Source organism: Mesoplodon densirostris, chromosome 16 (genome assembly GCF_025265405.1).
Source record: "Mesoplodon densirostris isolate mMesDen1 chromosome 16, mMesDen1 primary haplotype, whole genome shotgun sequence".
Classification (NCBI taxonomy): domain Eukaryota; kingdom Metazoa; phylum Chordata; class Mammalia; order Artiodactyla; family Ziphiidae; genus Mesoplodon; species Mesoplodon densirostris.
Window position 1 is genome coordinate 50,976,786 of NC_082676.1, and position 19,394 is coordinate 50,996,179.

Sequence of the window (19,394 nt, forward strand, 5' to 3'; positions counted from 1 at the left end):
ATGAAAGCAATATATGATGACTTAAAAAAAAACAAACGGCCTATATACAGAAGAGCATTTGGTAAAATCGAATCTGCCAATCCCACTAGCCAGAGACAAATACTGTTCATATTTTGGTATATAGCCTTCCAGGTTTTGTTCCAAGGCTGTGCATATCTTTGTATAGTTTTTTCTGCTCAAACTATACAGATTATCCTGTAACTCTCCATGCTTTATACAACCTATAATATACTATAAATGCACAATCTTATCTTCACAACAATCCTATAAGATGTATACCATTATTTTGTACCAAGCACAGAGATGTTAAATAATTTACAGTAATTCAAGCTCACCTAACTAAAAAGTAGGAAAGCTGGAATTCAGAGTCTAGCAGTTTGGATCCAGAGGTCTACTGCTGCTTCTTGTAGATCTCTTTCACTAGAGATTTTATTTACACACACATGTGCATGCACACACACATAATTTTTAAAAATAGCTACCTAGAATTCCATTGAATAACCCCATGACATCTCCTCCATACATGTTTTTGAGGATATTACTCTAGGAGTGGAATTGCAGGGTCCCAGTGTAGACAGAAATTTAACAAGATTTTTTGTAATGATACATACTACATGCCAGATTAATTCATCTCTTCTGGAGGGCAGCTAATATCTCTATCAGTTTTGGAACTGTGTGTGCCTGTGCCCATGTCCTTTCCAACACAGAATGTTGACAATTTGAGAGTTGATAAAAAAAAAAAAGCAAAGGCTTTTACTGAAATTAAAGCTTCTAAGGGGGAGCCCTGGTGTGATGGAGGCACCTGTTGGTAAAGGGTAACACTGCAGTCTCACTCCGAAAGGAAGGAAGCATTCCTGAAAATTGAATTGAAAGGGGGCTTCCTGGATTGGTTAAAAGCTAAAAGAGTCAGTCTTCAACTTTGCTCTGGTGGACCTGCCAGATTCGCAGTCAGCCTATCTTTTTCCTTCAATGTTATAAAAGCCATTAATAGAAAACACTTTGCCTTACAGAAATTTGCTTCACAGATGTTACCACTTTGACAAACTACGTAATACCTGGGTTTTCTCCACAGAGAAGTCACTCCTCCTGGTTTCCTTACCTATATACGGTATACCATTTAATAGGAGTGCTACATGAAATAAGCACCTGCTGTAATACCTGCGTATAAACCCACTGACACAAAGAAAGTACAAACTGGTTTCCTCCCCTCACCTTGTCTTAAGATGAGGAATGTCTGAATTTTAGGCATTTATTGAAAATTTGTACATGTCATATAAATGGACTAGACTCCTTAAGCTGGTACAATGTTTCCACAAACTGTCTACTATATAGAGGTCTGGCAGCCTCTGGAGTGCCTGCAGCCTGACCAAATTCTCTGCCATTGCTCATGAGGGATTAAGAAATGTGGCACATGGAAAATGGTGGGCAGACTCACAAACACTTGTTTGGGGTGTTGCCTTCCTCTTCATCTTTTATTCCCATCAGTCCTAGGCCAGAGAGTGATCCATGAGTGCTGCAACAGATGAGGAGTAACGATAGTTTTTGTCGACAGGGTTGAATGAATAGTTATAGACTAAGAGGAAAAAGGTGGGTTTTTTGATAGGCGTATGTTCCATGGGGCAGGGGGCAGGCAGGTAGACAGCTTATGGAAAGCTGCCTGCTGAAAATGGTCCAATGGAAAGAATATTGACTAGTCCCAGATGCCTAGAATCAAATCATAGCTCTGCCACTTAACAGATGTGAGGCACATCTCAACTAAGGGTCAATGATCTCGAACTAAGACAGTTTCTTCAACTATAAAGAAATATTAAATATTTAAATTACTATCTCACAGGGCTTTTGTGAGGACTACAGACAATAATAGCTAACATGTTAACATATATGGAGCACCTACTGCATGTCAAGCAGTTAGGACTCTGTATGTGTTCTCATTTAATCCTCCAAACAGCTAGTGTACCTTATATAGATACTGATATAGATACAATTGTTACATCCACTTTTCAAATAAAAAAACAGGCTTATAGGCATGATATAACTTGCTCAAGTCACACAACCATTAAATGACAAAACCAGGTAATAATGGCAGTCTGTCATCAGAATCCTTTTAAACTGCTATTAGAATTTTGTTTGCTTTACTTAAAACACTTTTGTAGCACCTATCACGTGCCAGGCACTGTTTGAAAAACTTTACAAGACGTTAACTTTTAATAATGTATGTTGTAAAACACCTAGCACAGTGCTTAGAATTTAGGAGTCATCCGGTACATATTAGTTCCCTGCCACCATGTAGTGAATATTCTTGGAATTGGGTTAGAGCGCTGAGGTGCTCTCCAAGGCAAAGGAGGCAGAAATGAGCAAAGACAAACACAGAATCTGTCTCCACCTGATGTCTGAACTTAAGCTAACAAGCCACAGGCCTTTTGGCTATGGAGGACTGGAGCTCTAAGTGCTGGAGAGTGGCTCTGGACCTAGAGACCATCAGAATTCAAATATTAATTGTGCACTTACTAGCTGGGTGACCTTAGGCAAGTTGCTTAATCTGAGCCTTTTTCTCATCTTGTTAAATGGATATTCAACAACCTTAACCAAAACCGCATACAAAAGCACTTAGCAGTACTTGACACATTAAGGGTTTAATGAATTATGGCAATTATTAATATTTTCAGTATTAATTTTAGCAGTCGCCAGAAATATAAGGATTAAGAGCTGAGTCAGGCTCCCAGCACGAGGAAACCTTCTACTCTCCTTGCTACTCCTTCTTCCTGAGCCACTTTTACCCTTTCCCAAGTGTTATCTGCTGGCATCATGGAGAGAGGTGCACAGATGAGGCCCAGAGAAATCAGTCACACAGCAAGCTTATAGTCTGGGGAAATGCATGCTCCTGCTGCTGGGTTTGATCATTATGGCTATGGAAATCAGAGTGCAACTTTTAAAACAAAGGAGTAACAGCAGGTTTTGTTACTACAGGATTTGCTATTTCCAGAGTTTTCTCCTGACTTGTCAAACATGCCTTAGGACCTCTGCCTCAGTCAGAACCTAAGCCTTTTTTGCTCCCTGACCCAATGCTCCCTCCTCTAAGCCCTCATCCCCTGAGAACATCCCAGCTACTTCTGGAAGAAGAAAGCTTTGGCGCTCTCTTGGCTTAGTTTACCTACACAATGGGGAACTACACGCTAAGTATTCCACTAGGTACACGAAAACCCGTATTTTACCCCTACCTCCATACACTGGCTCTGAGAAGTTTTATCCAGGCAAGTTTGCCCCTCAGGGTCCAAGCTCTTAAACAAAAAGCTTTCTTTTTTCTTTCTTTGGCAATTTTTGGTCACTTTTAAACCTCTTGCTGTTAAGTCTACCCATAAGCCTGTTTGAAGTATATCAGTCTAAGATTTTTTTTTTTTTTTTTTTTTTTTGCTGTAAAACCTAGTACTTTTTTCTGTTTCTCAGGGACTGTAATTCTCTCAAGCTGCCCAGCAGGTAGCCTGTTTCACTAGTGGCCCTAATACATGTTACAAGAATTTTATGACAGGAAGTTAACTTCTGATCCAGGCTTCAAGGCCTGAGGCATTCATGTTTTGCCACCTGGGACCTTGGGCCTGTGAAAGAATCCTAGAATGTCAGAATTTTAAGGGACTTTAGAAATAATACAATCCAGTGATTTTCAAACTGTGCTTTTGTCAGAAAAAGCACTCTTTCCCCCTCTCTCTCCTCCCCCAGCATACACATTCATTCATATACCTACTCATCCATTTCAGAATTGCTCATCTTTATGCCTTAGTAAAGATTTAACATCAATTTTTCTTTTAAAGAAAGGGTTTTATAGTTTCAAGCATTTGAAAATTACTGATTTACTCCAAATCCCTCATTTTACCAAAGGGAAATTGAGATCCACAGTGGGAAAGTGGCCTGGCCACTACTTGTCAGCAGAGATAGGTGATACAGCTGTGACTGGACCCAGAGTCCTGCTCCAGTATTCCTCAGGCTTAGAAACAGAAAAACAAGCCCTATCTCTTAAAAGTTAACAGAAATGGTAAAGGGGGCAAGGACAGGGAAGGCAGGAACACACTCCTGATATGTGGCAAAGGTAGGTTATAGTCACATCTAAGCCTGGGCCTTGCCCTAGAACTTCTTGACCATGTTTACTCAAGTGCCTCTTGTTCCAGAGAGGCTGCAGGACCTAAGACCTCTGCCTTTAAACCGGGATGAGCTGTCTCCCTGAGGGACCACTAAGTGTAGTTGTAAGAGCAAATATGAGTAACATGGGGAGACAGTACCTCTCTCTTAGAGCTGTGAGAGTTAAGAGATGATTCATTTCAGTTTTCGTTTATGTGCCTGGACGTCAACAAAAGGCTTTTCTCCAAGAAAAGCTTAAGTCCAGAGAGTCCAGAGGTCAGAATCATGAAGGGGCAACCCTTCAGTCCTTACCTCTCAGTTCCTGGCAGCAGGATGAGGCAGAGGGTGCCTGAGCACAGGCTGTGGTAGAGCTTTCGTATCTTCCTGCCCCAGTGCCAGACTGCTATCTTTGGGTGGTCCACCTTCAGCATCTAGAATCAAAGCCCGGTGTTGACACTCAGTCAGAGTACCCACCGCTGACCTTTGGAGGGACTGCAACATTCCTCCTCAGGCTCCCGGGAAAGGCTCTGTACAAATCCTCAGTCTGAAGCCAGAGTCTATACTGCAGGGTTCCTTGTCCACTCCAGCATCCCCAGACCTCCAAGTCAGTTTAGGGTCCTGAGTTAGGGAAACCAAATCACTAAGGAGAGCTCTAGTCTGGCCTCTGTGACCTGGACAAGGTCACTCACCAGCTCTGGTGTCTATTTCTCATCTGCTAAGTGTGGGACATTAGACTACGGCAGGGCTTCCCAAACTTAAACCATTCACCTTCTATCTTCACCCTTCTGTTGCATATTCCCTAATGGTTTTCTTTATCAATTTCTTCCTTAGCTTCGTCTAAGTAATACTATACATGAAATCACACATTCAATGTGGTGGTTGCATACTTTAATGAATGTTAGAAAAACAAGTTCATAACAATAAAAGTGAAAAAAAGAGGTCCATCTATGACCACCAAAAATCATATTGTGTATGTATGTACTCAGGAAACCCTAGATCACTAAAGACTTGTCCAGCTCTCCAACTTCCTGTATTAACCTCGCAAAGTCCCTTGGAGAGACACCTGGAAAACCTGATTTTAGCAAGTTTGGAGGGGGCAAAAGTATAAGAGATCTTGGAGAAAGAAAGGTGTGTCCAGGGCTGGAAGACACTGGAGAGTGAAGTAAGACTAGTGGCAGGGCAGGAAAAAAAAGATTGAAGGCTTAAGTGTTACTTGAGCAGGACTATCCTGTCTAATTTCCATAAACATCAGAAGGCCAACCACCAGAGCCAGCAAACCAAGGTAGCTAGCTACCTTTCCCCGCTAACCCCAGGATACATTTAATCACTCACCTGCAAGGCCTCCTGCTCCGAGGGGGAAGGTATGACACGAAGCCCTGGGGGCCTTGATTCAGGAGGTAAGCCCCTGAGCCATAAATGGAGGTGCCTGGGGGTTAGGGCATGCCTGCCTTTCAGCTTCCAGTTCTTGCCTGTGAGAATGCCAAGGGCCCTCTGGGCATTGCCAAAAGTTTTGAATCCTGAAAACAAGAATACCCCCTTCAGTTATTAAGGACCAAAACAAAAACAAAAACAAAAACAAAAAAACCTGATCACCATCCAAGCTGGAGCCCATCCAGAGCCAGGGGAGAAGGACAAAATCAGATGTTGACCTGGTCCAGCCCAGGAGGGATTACTTGTTGAACATTTCCTTTCTCTGACCTCATGTTACCACCATCTCTAATCTCTTTCCCCAAGGCTATATTCGATGGCAATAGACTTACTCAAGAAACAGAATTTTTTCTGCTTTCCATTTTTAAGATCTTTAGGCAAGATCACAGCTTCCAGGCCCAGGAAGAGGCTGGACTGTTGCAACAGGTGTTCCTTGAAGGTTTCACTCACTCCAGACAGGTATATAGTACCTCGGTTCTCAGAATCTTGTTCCAGCTCATTCACAAGGGTGTCACAATCAAGGGTGAGCTCTGTCACAGGCCTCTGTACCTAACCAAGGAAAGATGGCATTAATGGTAGAAAAGTCACCACTTCAAACCCCAGGCCTGTTACATACTAGCAAATAGCTTAATTCTGCAGCTTCCTTATCTATACAAGGAACCTAATGATAACTGCCCCAAAGGACTATGGTAGAAACTTAATAGATAAATTAATACAAAATGTAAATACTTTTGTGTAAATAATACTCTCTTCCCTTTCCTTCTCTCCCCCACCAACTGCAATCAGTTCTCTGCCTTCTACACCAATGAAATTGTTTAATTGCATAAGAAACATCAAAATACCACTTGATTCCCCTGAAAGCTAAAGGGCAACCACAAAAAAAACCACCCTGAACAAACCATTTGGGGCCTAAGTAGTGATAAAGAGTACATGGAAGATGTAGCCCAGGCTGATTTTGACAAAAATGAAAAGATATCATGTCTTAGGTCACCACTATAAGAATGCCGGCCTTGGCTGAAGGCTTTCCATAACAGAAAATCTTGTGTCTTAAGCCTCTCGAGGGTGCTTGCCTAAGCTGTTATGTCTTAGGGCGCTGTAAATACAGGCTTGAGTAAATACAAGTATTGAAAATACAGGATTGAGTGAAGTGTACTACTTTATGCTTTCTCTGGCAACCCTACCTTGATGCAGGTACCTTCTACCAGGCTGCCATCCAAAGACTCTATGGCCAGCTGGGCACCTTCCAGGACTTCGTATTGTATACAGAGATGTGGCTGCAGAAAAATCAAGATTTCCTTACTTTTGCTTTCCAGGCTCAAACTGCCAGAGACGGGGCTAGGAACGGGGCCCACCTAAATTACAGTGGCCAGAGCCACGAGAATGGATGTTCTTGATGTGTTGGGCTAGACAGTGATCACAGACCATCAATTTTAAGTGGAATCATCATGGTTCAGGGCTTGGTTTCTCAGAAAATAATCTTGTCACTTAAAATTGAAGGCTTCTCTCCCTAGGTGGTATGGGGAAAGCACTAACAAATTCTTTACTACCCAACTTGCTGTTCACACCATTTATTATTATTATTATTATTATTATTTTTTGCGGTATGCGGGCCTCTCACTGTTGTGGCCTCTCCCGTTGCGGAGCACAGGCTCCAGATACGCAAGCTCAGTGGCCATGGCTCACGGGCCCAGCCGCTCCACGGCATGTGGGATCTTCCTGGACTGGGGCACGAACCCATGTCCCCTGAATTGGCAGGCAGACTCTCAACCACTGCGCCACCAGAGAAGCCCCCATACCATTTATTATTAATCACTAAAGTTACCGCTGCAAGTCACAGGTAGAGATTCCCATTTGCCTTATTAGCTTAATTTTAGACAAGCAGCTTTCCTACAAGCTTGGGGAGGTTAAGTTCTTCCACTGGATTTGCATCTTCAAATTGACTGCTTTTGCACTTGATTAACACCAGAGTATCTAAATCTATGTGACGGTCTGAGCCACAGCATCATCATGGAGATTAAAGTGCTCCCATAGAAAAGCTTCATCTTACTGGATTTGGCAATGATTTCCTGAATATGACACCAAAGGCACAGGCAACAAAAAAAATATGAGAAGTTAAACTTTATCAAAGTTAAAAGGTGTATCAGAGAACAACCATCAACAATGTCAAAAGGCAGCAGAAAGAATGGGAGAAAATATTTGCAAATCACGTATCTACTGAAGGATTCAGATATAAAATATATAGAGAACTCCAAAAACTCAACACAAGAAAATCAACCCAATTAAAAAATAGGCAAAGGACTTGCATAGACATTTCTCCAAAGAAGATATACCAATGGCCAATAAGCATACAAAGAAATGCTCAACATCACTAATCATTAGGGAGCTGCAAGTCAAAACCATGAGATACTATTAATACTTCACATCCATTAGGATGGCTACTATCTAAACAACCCCCCCCCAAACCAAAAACAACAACAAAAAAGCCAAGTGTCAGGGGAATTCCTGGCGGTCCAGTGGTTAGGACCCCCTAGCTTCCAATGCAGGGGGCACAGGTTTGTTCCCTGGTCGGGGAACTAAGATCCCACATGGGGCGCAGCCAAAAACAAAAACAAACAAACAACAAAAAAGACAAAAACAAAAGAAACCCAAGTGTCAGCTGGAATATGGAGAAGTTGGAACCCTTGGCATTGCGGGTGGGAATGTAAAATGGTATAGCTGCTATAGAAAACAGTATGGCAGTTCCTCAAAAAATGAAATGAATTATCATTTAACCCAGAAATTCCACATCTGTGTATATCACCCAAAAGAACTGAAATCAGGGACTCAAACAAATACTTGTACATCCATGTTCATTTCATAGTAGCATTATTCAGGATGGCTAAAACGTGGAAACAATCCAAATGTTCATCGATGGACGAATACATAAACAAAATGTGGTATAATCATACAATGGAATATAATTAAGCCTTGAAAAGAAATGAAATTCTGATACATACTACATCATGGGTGAAACCTGAAGACATTATGCTAAGTGAAATAAGCCAGACACAAAAGGACAAATATTGTAGGATTCCAATTATATGATATACATAGAGTAGTCAAATTTATAAGACAGGAAATACAATAGTAGTTAATAGGCCTGGGAGAAACGGGACTGGGGAGTTACTGTTTAAAGGGTACAGAGTTTCAGTATGGGATGATGAAAAAGTTCTAGAGAGAATGTACTTAATAACACTGAACTATATGTAAAAATGGTTTAAAAGGCAAATTTTATGTATACTTTACAAAAAGAAAGGAAAAAAGAAAAAAAGACAAGACGACTTACAGGAAGGAGTTACAGTCCCTTGAATACCCTTTCCAGTCCCTCAGTCTATGTTCCCAGGGATGATCTTTTTATTTCTGTTTTTACGTGTAGGAAAGACAATAAAAGATTTGGGGAAAGCACATTTTAAACATCTAGGATTCTGCAGTTAGATCACTTTGGAGACTTTAATTTTTGCTTCACTTTAATAGTTACTAAACCTAATAGTTATTAGTTATATTATTAGCTATTACACATAATAGTTTAATGCACCAGATTAATAGTTGCCTATATCGAAATTCTAAAGGTATAAAAAAATTTACAGTGAAAAGTCTTCCCCTAACCCCTGTTCCCAGTCACCTCCTCTCTCCCTGGAGGCCTTCACTGTTACCAGTTATTGTATATCATTCTACAGATATTCTGTTATAAGTTTTTATTTTCAATTCTTTTCATGGCTTCCTGTCTCATAGTGTTTATAATGTTGTTATTGCTTCATATAGTAACTTTAGTCTTTATCTGACTTCCTGCTATGACCATGAAGATAGAGGCTTACTCATTACATCCTTTTAAAAAGTATGAATTTTTTAAACTATATACAAGTATTATTTCTTAAAAAGTAAATATAATTAAACTCTTTATAGGGTTTTTATGTAAGTAACAAACTAATAAACAAAACTTACTCCAAGAGATTGGAGAGCTAACAGCAACAACAACAAAAAGTCCTACTCCTCTAGTACCTTAACCCAGCTATGAGCCTACTTTGGATTTAAGCCCTACAGACTTCCTGGCACATGGAAGCTACTGCTGTTTTTGAAAGGGCATTTTTTTTTTTTTTTTGCGGTATGCGGGCCTCTCACTGTTGTGGCCTCCCCCGTTGCGGAGCACAGGCTCCGGACGCGCAGGCTCCGGACGCGCAGGCCCAGCGGCCATGGCTCACGGGCCCAGCCGCTCCGCGGCATATGGGATCCTCCCAGACCGGGGCACGAACCCGTATCCCCTGCATCGGCAGGCGGACTCTCAACCACTTGCGCCACCAGGGAGGCCCTGAAAGGGCATTTTATCATTTAAAGCTGAAGTCACAAGCATGAAGCCCATAAACTACATTAAACCACTAGACATATTTTTTGTCTGGCCTACATAATATTTAAGAAAATTGGAGCCAACAACATGAAAATTGGCAGATTTCTCGATTCTCAAAAAAAAAAAATCAGAAGATCTGGCAATATGGGGCACACATGCTTATGGGTCAACACTGTTCCCATGAGACAGAGCATGTCTCACATTCCAGTTGGTGACAATCAAGCTCAAATCACTAATACTTGAAGGACCCTAGAAGGCATCTGAATTTCCCACACCAGATTAGAAGGTCAAAATCTAAGTTTTCTTGTCTCATTACCTGGTGGGTTTCAAGAATAAGAGTCACTGACCGGACTGGACCAAAACTCTTAAACAGCCTCTTCAGAGCAATAAGGTTACAGTATTTGCTAAATGGCCCAGCATAGACAGTTGACATCTCCATCCACTTGATCTTCATCTATAAGAAAAACAACAGAATATAGTAAGGAGGTGGATGTGGAAAGAGAATTAAGTCAAATCTAAAGAAATCATGAGTCAAAACATGGGATAATTCCTTTCAAGGAATTTCTTAACACAAACACCTGCCAAATGTACAAGGATTTGTATACAGGGATTTCATTGCATCATTATTTGGAATAGCAAAAATTTATAAAGTGCAAATGCTGAAAATAGGTATATCATACAATGGAAAACTATGCAGCACAAGGGAAATAAGATTATATAGTGTTATGAACAGATGGGTAAGATATACTGTTAAAGGAAAAAATAAAGTTGCAAAACAGTATATATAGTCTGATTCCCATTTTTATAAAAATGAAAATGGTAATATATTGATACATACAGAAAAAATTTAGAGAAGTATACAGTAAACTTAATGAAGTATGTATTACTTTCCTTAATGGGGGGAGATTATAACAGGTCAAATAAATCATCTAGCAGAACCCATTCACTTACTGTTTTGCTCATCTCCTCACTGAGGTTGGGTGGAAAGGGTTCAAAAGAGAACTGCACGATGCTGAAGGTAAACAGGGGGATTTCCACTCTAGCCTGCTCAAGAACCTGCAGAAAACAGCACAGCCTGGATGAAGCAGGAACCTAATAGTCTACTATGGCTCATGGAGGTGAGCCACAGTAATATAAACAATGGTTGTCTTTTTACCCATATTGAAAAGCAATATGAGGCTGACTTCAAGGTCCAGAAGAAAATGGTGACACCACACAGCCTTGTAGAAAAACCATATAATCAGGAAAGAGAATAAACAGAATCACATATGACCCAGATCTTTAGCATTACTAAGAAGCAGGCTACTACAATCTTCAAATTACCTCTAAGTAAAGAAACAAGTTAAATTCTGCAAGCCTGTGAATAAAGAGAGGGAGAAGAGATGCAAGAGACTCTGGGGGGTAAAAAAAATCAAGGGGCGTGGAAGACTTGGATGAAACAAACAAAATCAGCCACAGAAAGAAAGTACGACAAAATGCCAAAATAATGAACACAGGTCACAACTTTGATAGTTCAAGCACTTAACTACGAGGAAGAGACTTGACAGCCTCAGAGAAGCAGTGCTTCTGGGGAAGAATCAGATATACAGAGAAAAGGCAATACCCTGCTGGAGACACTGCAGTGAAGGAAAAGAAGGAAATAAAGAAATCAGGAGGGAAATTAAGGATCCTGCGGGGGGAAAAAAAATAAAACAAATACCAGTCCCTCCCAAGAGCATTATAAACTTATTTTTCCCAGCACATCTTTCTCAAAAAAAACCCCAACACTTTAAAAAAAGAAAAAGAGAGCATGACATCAGCAAGATAGAGTACAAGGAAGCTTTAAGCCCTCAGTTTTCCATAGACACCGAGTTAACACTATATAGACCAGAATACCTTTGCAACAACTCTAGAGACCAGTCGAGAAGTTACAGCACCCAGAAACAACAACAACAACAACCAGAAGGGACTCCAGCAAAAGGGAAAGGAAAATATGTAGTTTTGTGTACCCATCTGTCCCTTCCCCTATCTGACCCAGCAGGGCTCGACACAGAGGAAATTTCCCACACTGGGGATCTTCCCTCTGGACAGAAACAAGAGTGGACCATGCAGCCAATGTCATGGCTAGGCTGGGCACTGCCTGAGAGACTAGTTTCTGTCTCACCTGACTCAGAGCACTGACAGGACTGGCAGCCTTGTTTGGAAGCCACTGAAAACATATGCCAATCACCATAGCACATTAGAGCTGCAGTTACAAAGGCAGATGTCAGGAGGAGCAACAGATTGCAAGCTCTGAGGAGAAACAGGGACAAGCTGCTCAGGGAATATGAGACAACTAAAAGCACCTGCACAAGCTCAGAGAAGACACATCCTCAAAGTATGTTTGAGAGGTCCTGAAACCTCAGGCTGAGCTGATTAGTGAAAGTCTACCCTTCCACCATGCCAGGCACTAACAATTGGAGAGGTAGTTGACAAAAAAAAAAAAAAAAAGAACTAAAAGGGAACAAAGATAGACAGACAACTAATGGAATCGGAAAATTATGCATGAACAAAATGAGTATTTCATTAAAGAGACAGCAACTATAAAAAAGAATCAGACACACACTGCGGCGGTGGAGGAAATGGCAGTGGGGTGGAGCGGCCGGCCGAGCACGGGCCAGCAGGGCCACGGGCTGCCAGTGTGCAGTGCCACCAATCCGCCTGCCTGCCCCCTCCTCTTGGAGTGGTGGTGGGGAGGTGAGAAACAGCTATTATATGTTGTAAAATGGATGTCTCCTAAAAATTTCCTGAGAAGATGGTGGAGTAGAAGGACATGCACTCATGCCTCTTGCAAGAGCACCGTAATCACAACTAACTGCTGAACAATCATTGATAGGAAGACACTGGAACTCACCAAAAAAGATAACTCACGTCCAGTCCAAAGACAAAGGAGAAGGCACAATGAGATGGTAGGAGTGGCCCAATCACAATAAAATCAAATCCGATAACCGCTGGGTGGGTGACTCACAAAATGAAGAACAATTATACCACAGAAGCCCACCCATGGGAGTGAAGGTTCTGAGCCCCACGTCATGCTTCCTAACCTGGGGGTCTGGAAACAGGAGGAGGAATTCCCACAGAATTAGACTTTGAAGGCTGGCGGGATTTGACTGCAGGACTCTGACAGGACTGGGAGAAACAGAGACTCCACTCTTGGAGGGCACACACAAAGTAGTGTGTTCATCAGGACCCTGGGAAAGGAGCAGTGACCCCATAGGAGACTGAACCAGACCTACATGCTAGTGTTCGAGGGTCTCCTGCAGAGGCGAGGGGGTGACTGTGGCTCACCCCAGGGACAAGGACGCTGGCAGCAGAAGTTCTGGGAAGTACTCGTTGGCATTAGCCCTCCCAAGAGTCGGCCATTAACCCCACCAAAGAGTCTGTAGGTTCCAGTGCTAGGTTGCCTCAGGCCAAACAACCCACAGGGAGGGAACTCAGCCCCACCCATCAGCAGACAAGCAGATTAAAGTTTTACTGAACTCTGCCCACCAGAGCAACACCCAGCTCTACCCACCACCAGTCCCTCCCATCAGGAAGCTTGCACAAGCCTCTTAGATAGCCTCATCCACCAGAGGGCAGACAGCAGAAGCAAGAACTACAATCCTGCAGCCTGTGGAATGTAAACCACACTCACAGAAACAAAATGAAAAGGCAGAAGACTTTTTACCAGATGAAGGAACAAGATAAAACCCCAGAAAAACAACTAAATGAAGTGGAGATAGGCAACCTTCCAGAAAAAGAATTCAGAATAATGATAGTAAAGATGATCCAGGACCTTGGAAAAAGAATGGAGGCAAAGATCGAGTAGATGCAAGACGTGTTTAACAAAGACCTAGAAGAATGAAAGAACAAACACCTAGAAGAATGAAAGAACAAACAAACAGAGATGAACAATACAACAATTGAAATGAAAAATACAGTAGGGCTTCCCTGGTGGCGCAGTGGTTGAGAATCTGCCTGCCAATGCAGGGGACACGGGTTTGAGCCCTGGTCTGGGAAGAACCCACATGCCGCGGAGCAAGTAGGCCCGTGAGCCACAACTACTGAACCTGTGTGTCTGGAGCCTGTGCTCTGCAACAAGAGAGGCCGCGACAGTGAGAGGCCCGCGCACCGCGATGAAGAGTGGCCCCCACTTGCCGCAACTAGAGAAAGCCCTCGCACAGAAATGAAGACCCAACACAGCCAAAAATAAATAAATAAACAAATAAGTAAATTTATATATATATAAAAAAATACACTAGAAGGAATCAACAGCAGAACAACTGAGGCAGAAGAACAGATAAGTGACCTGGAAGACAGAAAGGTGGAATTCACTGCCGCAGAACAGAATAAAGGAAAAAAGAATGAAAAGAAATGAAGACAGCCTAAGAGACCTCTGGGACAACACTGAACGCACCAACATTAGCATTCTAGGGGTCCCAGAAGGAAAAGAGAGAGGGAAAGGACCTGAAAAAATATTTGAAGAGATTATAGTTGAAAACTTCCCTAACATGGGGAAGGAAATAGCCAGCCAAGTCCAGGAAGCACAGAGAGTCCCAAGCAGGATAAACCCAAGGAGAAATATGCCGAGACACGTAGTAATCAAATTGACAAAAATTAAAGACAAAGAAAAATTATTAAAAGCAACAAGGGAAAACCGACAAATAACATACAAAGGAATCCCCATAAGGTTAACAGCTGATTCCTTAGCAGAAACTCTACAAGCCAGAAGAGGGTGGCACAATATATTTAAAGTGATGAAAGGGAAGAACCTACAACCAAGATTGCTCTACCCAGCAAGGATCTCATTCAGATTGACGGAGAAATCAAAAGCTTTACAGACAAGCAAAAGCTAAAAGAATTCAGCACCACCAAGCCAGCTCTACAACAAATGCTAAAGGAACTTCTCTAAGTGGGAAACACAGAAGACAAGGACATACAAAAACAAACCCAAAATAATTAAGAAAATGGTAACAGGAACATATCGATAATTACCTTACATGTGAATGGATTAAATGCTCCAACCAAAAGACACAGGCTCACTGAATGGATACAAAAACAAGACCCATATATATGCTGTCTAAAGAGACCCACGTCAGACCTAGGGACACATACAGACTGAAAGTGAATGGATGGAAAAAGATATTCCATGCAAATGGGAATCAAAAGAAAGCTGGAGTAGCAATATTCGTATCAGACAAAATAGACTTTAAAGAATGTTACAAGAGACAAGAAAAGACACTACATAATAATCAAGGGATCAATCCAAGAAGAAGATATAACAATTATAAAATATATGCACCCAACATAGGAGCAACTCAATACATAGGGCAAATGCTAACAGCTATAAAAGAGGAAATCAACAGTAACACAATTAACAGTGGGGGACTTTAACACCTCACTTACACCAATGGACAGATCATCCAGACAGAAGATTAATAAGGAAACACAAGCTTTAAATGACACAATAGACCAGAAAGATTTAATTGATATTTATGGGACATTCTATCCGAAAACAGGAGATTACACTTTCTTCTCAAGTGCACACGGAACATTCCTCAGGATAGATCACATTTTGGGTCACAAATCAAGCCTTAGTAAATTTAAGAAAATTGAAATCATATCAAGCATCTTTTCTGAGCACAACGCTATGAGATTAGAAATAAATTATAGGGAAAAAAACATAAAAAACACAAACATGTGGAGGCTAAACAATACGTTACTAAATAACCAAGAGATCACTGAAGAAATCAAAGAGGAAATCAAGAAATACCTAGAAACAAATGACAACAAAAACACGATGATCCAAAACCTATGGGATGCTGCAAAAGCAGTTCTAAGAGGGAAGTTTATAGCAATAGAAGCCTACCTCAAGAAACAAGAAAAATCTCAAATAAACAATCTAACCTTACACCTAAAGGAACTAGAGAAAGAAGAACAAACAAAACCCAAAGTTAGTAGAGGGAAAGAAATTGTAAAGATCAGAGCAGAAATAAATGAAAGAGAAACAAAGAAAACAGTAGCAACGATCAATAAAACTAAAAGCTGGTTCTTTGAGAAGAAAAACAAAATTGATAAACCTTTAGCCAGACTCATCAAGGAAAAGAGGGAGAGGACTCAAATCAATAACATTAGTAAGGAAAAAGGAGAAGTTACAACTGACACCCCAGACATACAAAGCATCGTAAGAGACAACTGCAAGCAACTCTATGCCAATAAAATGGACAACCTGGAAGACATGGACAAATTCTTAGAAACGTGTAACCTTCCAAGACTGAACCAGGAAGAAACAGAAAAAATGAACAGACCAATCACAAGTAATGAAAGTGAAACTGTGATTAAAAATCTTCCAACAAACAAAAGTCCAGGACCAGATGGCTTCACAGGTGAATTCTATCAAATATTTAGAGAAGACCTATCCTTCTCAAACGCTTCCAAAGAACTGCAGAGGAAGGAACACTCCCAAACTCATTCTACGAGGCCAACCATCACCCTGATACCAAAACCAGACAAAGATACTACAAAAAAAGAAAATTACAGACCAATATCCCTGATGAATATAGATGCAAAAATCCTCAACAAAATACTAACAAACCGAATGCAGCAACACATTAAAAGGATCATACACCATGATCAAGTGGGATTTATCCCAGGGATGCAAGGATTCTTCAATATATGCAACCCAATCAATGAGATACAACATATTAACATATTGAAGAATGAAAACCATATGATCATCTCAATAGATGCAGAAAAAGCTTTTGACAAAATTCAACACCATTTATGATAAAAACTCTTCAGAAAGTGGGCACAGAGGGAACCTACCTCAACATAATAAAGGTCACATACAACAAACCCACAGCAAACATCTTTCTCAATGGTGAAAAACTGAAAGCATTTCCTCTAAGATCAGAAACAAGACAAGGATGTCCACTCTCGCCACTATTATTCAACATAGTTTTGGAAGTCCTAGCCACGGCGATCAGAGGAGAAAAAGAAATAAAAGGAATACAAATTGGAAAAGAAGACGTCAAACTGTCACTGTTTCTAGATGACATGACACTCTACATAGATAATCCTAAAGATGCCACCAGAAAACTAGTAGAGCTAATCAATGAATTTAGTAAAGTTGCAGGATACAAAATTAATGCACAGAAATCTCCTGCATTCCTATACACTAACAATGAAAAATCAGAAGAGAAATTAAGGAAACAATCCCATTCACCACTGCAACAAAAAGAATAAAATATCTTGGAATAAACCTACCTAGGGAGACAAAAGACCTGTATGCAGAAAACTATAAGACACTGATGAAAGAAATTAAAGATGATACCAACAAATGGAGAGATATACCATGTTCTTGCACTGGAGAAATCAATATTGTGAAAATGACTACACTACCCAAAACAATCTAGAGATTCAATGCAATCCCTATCAAATTACCAATGGTATTTTTTATGGAACTAGAACAAAAAATCTTAAAATTTGTACGGAGACACAAAAGATCCCGAATAGCCAAAGCAGTCTTGAGGGAAAAAAATGGAGCTGGAGGAATCAGACTCTGTGATTCAGACTATACTACAAAGCTACAGACATCGAGACAATATGGTAGTGGCACAAAAACAGAAATACAGGTCAATGGAACAGGATAGAAAGCCCAGAGATAAACCCATGCACCTATGGTGAACTAACCTATGGCAAAGGAGGCAAGGATATACAACGGAGAAAAGACAGTCTCTTCAATAAGTGGTGCTGGGAAAACTGGACAGCTACATGTAAAAGAATGAAATTAGAAAACTCCCTAACACCATACACAAAAATAAACTCAATATGAATTAGAGACCTAAATGTAAGACCAGACACTATAAAATTCTTAGAGGAAAACACAGGTAGAACACTCTGACATAAATCACAGCAAGATCTTTTTTGATCCACCTCCTAGAGTAATGGAAATAAAAACATAAATAAACAAATGGGACCTAATGAGACTTAAAAGCTTTTGCACAGCAAAGGAAACTAGAAACAGGATGAAAAGACAACCCTCAGGATGGGAGAAAATATTTGCAAACAAATCAATGGACAAAGGACTAATCTCCAAAATATATAAATAGCACATGCAGCTCAATATTAAAAAAACAAATAACTCAATCAAAAAATGGGCAGAAGAACTAAGTAGACATTTCTCCAAAGAAGACATACAGATGGCCAAGAGGCACATGAAAAGCTGCTCAACATCACTGATTATTAGAGAAATGCAAATCAAAACTACAATGAGTTTACCACCTCACACCGGTTAGAATGGGCATCATCAGAAAATCTACAAACAAATGCTGGAGAGGGTGTGGAGAAAAGGGAACCCTCTTGCACTGTTGGTGGGAATGTGAACTGATACAGCCACTATGGAGAACAGTATGGAGGTTCCTTAAAGAACTAAGAATAGAATTACCATATGACCCAGCAATCCAACTACTGGGCATATACCCAGAGAAAACCATAGTTCAAAAAGACACATGCAACCCAGTGTTCATTGCAGCACTCTTTACAATAGCCAGGTCATGGAAGCAAACTAAATGCCCATCAACAGACAAATGGATAAAGAAGATGTGGTACATATATACAATGGAATATTACTCAGCCATAAGAAGAAACGAAATTGGGTCATTTGTAGAGAGGTGGATGGACCTAGAGACTGTCATACAGAGTGAAGTAAGTCTGAAAGAGAAAAACAAGTATCATATATTAACGAATATATGTGGAATCTAGAAAAATGGTACAGATGAAGCAGTTTGCAAGGCAGAAATAGAGGCACAGGTGTAGAGAACAAATGTATGGACACCAAGGGGGAAAAGCAGGTGGTGGGGATGTGGTGGTGGGATGAATTGGGGGAGCTGGGGATTGACATATATACAATAATATGTATAAAATAGGTAACTTATATAAGAACCTGCTGTATAAAAAAATAAATAAAATAAAATTCAAAAAAAAAAAAAAGAACCAAACAAATTCTGCAGCTGAAAAACACATTAAGTGAGTTGGAAGATTCACTAAAGGGGTTCAACATCAGACTTGCTCAGGCAAACTTGAAAACAGATCTTTGAAGTCATTAAGTTAAAGCAAAAAAAAAAAAAAAAGAATGAAGAAAAGGAAACAGAGTCTAAGAGCCTTTGGGACACCATCTTTAGGACCAATTTACAAATTATAGGAGTCCCAGAAGAAGAGAGAAAGGAGCAGAGAACTTATTTGAAGAAATAATGGCTGAAAACCCTCCATATCTGAGGAAAGAAATGAACATACAAATTCAATAAGCTGAGAGATCTCCAAGAAAGATAAATCCAAAGAGACCCACACAAAGACACATTACAATCAAATTGTTAAAAGTCAAAATTAGAGAATCTTGGAAGCAGGAAGAGAAAAGCAAATCATCACATACAAGGAAGCTTTCATAGGATTATCAGTGGATTTCTTAACAGAAACCTTG

The 19,394-nt window shown here is 40.5% G+C and overlaps 1 protein-coding gene across 7 annotated transcripts in view; it reads right to left on the minus strand.

Moving 5' to 3' along the window:
- Positions 1-1,198: 1,198 nt before the first annotated feature.
- The window catches only part of REXO5 (RNA exonuclease 5), a 70,753-nt gene continuing 52,557 nt past the window's right edge, over positions 1,199-19,394 (minus strand). For 6 of the 7 annotated variants that reach the window (XM_060077906.1, XM_060077904.1, XM_060077905.1 and 3 more), the window contains exons 14-20: positions 10,871-10,975; positions 10,236-10,373; positions 6,720-6,812; positions 5,871-6,087; positions 5,443-5,627; positions 4,423-4,541; positions 1,199-1,513 (exon numbers count right to left, since the gene is read on the minus strand). In XM_060077906.1, coding sequence (XP_059933889.1) covers positions 1,432-1,513; positions 4,423-4,541; positions 5,443-5,627; positions 5,871-6,087; positions 6,720-6,812; positions 10,236-10,373; positions 10,871-10,975 — 939 coding nt within the window. In that variant the 3' untranslated portion in view covers positions 1,199-1,431. The remainder of the gene's footprint in view (positions 1,514-4,422; positions 4,542-5,442; positions 5,628-5,870; positions 6,088-6,719; positions 6,813-10,235; positions 10,374-10,870; positions 10,976-19,394) is intronic. The other variant, XM_060077907.1, reaches the window with a different exon arrangement.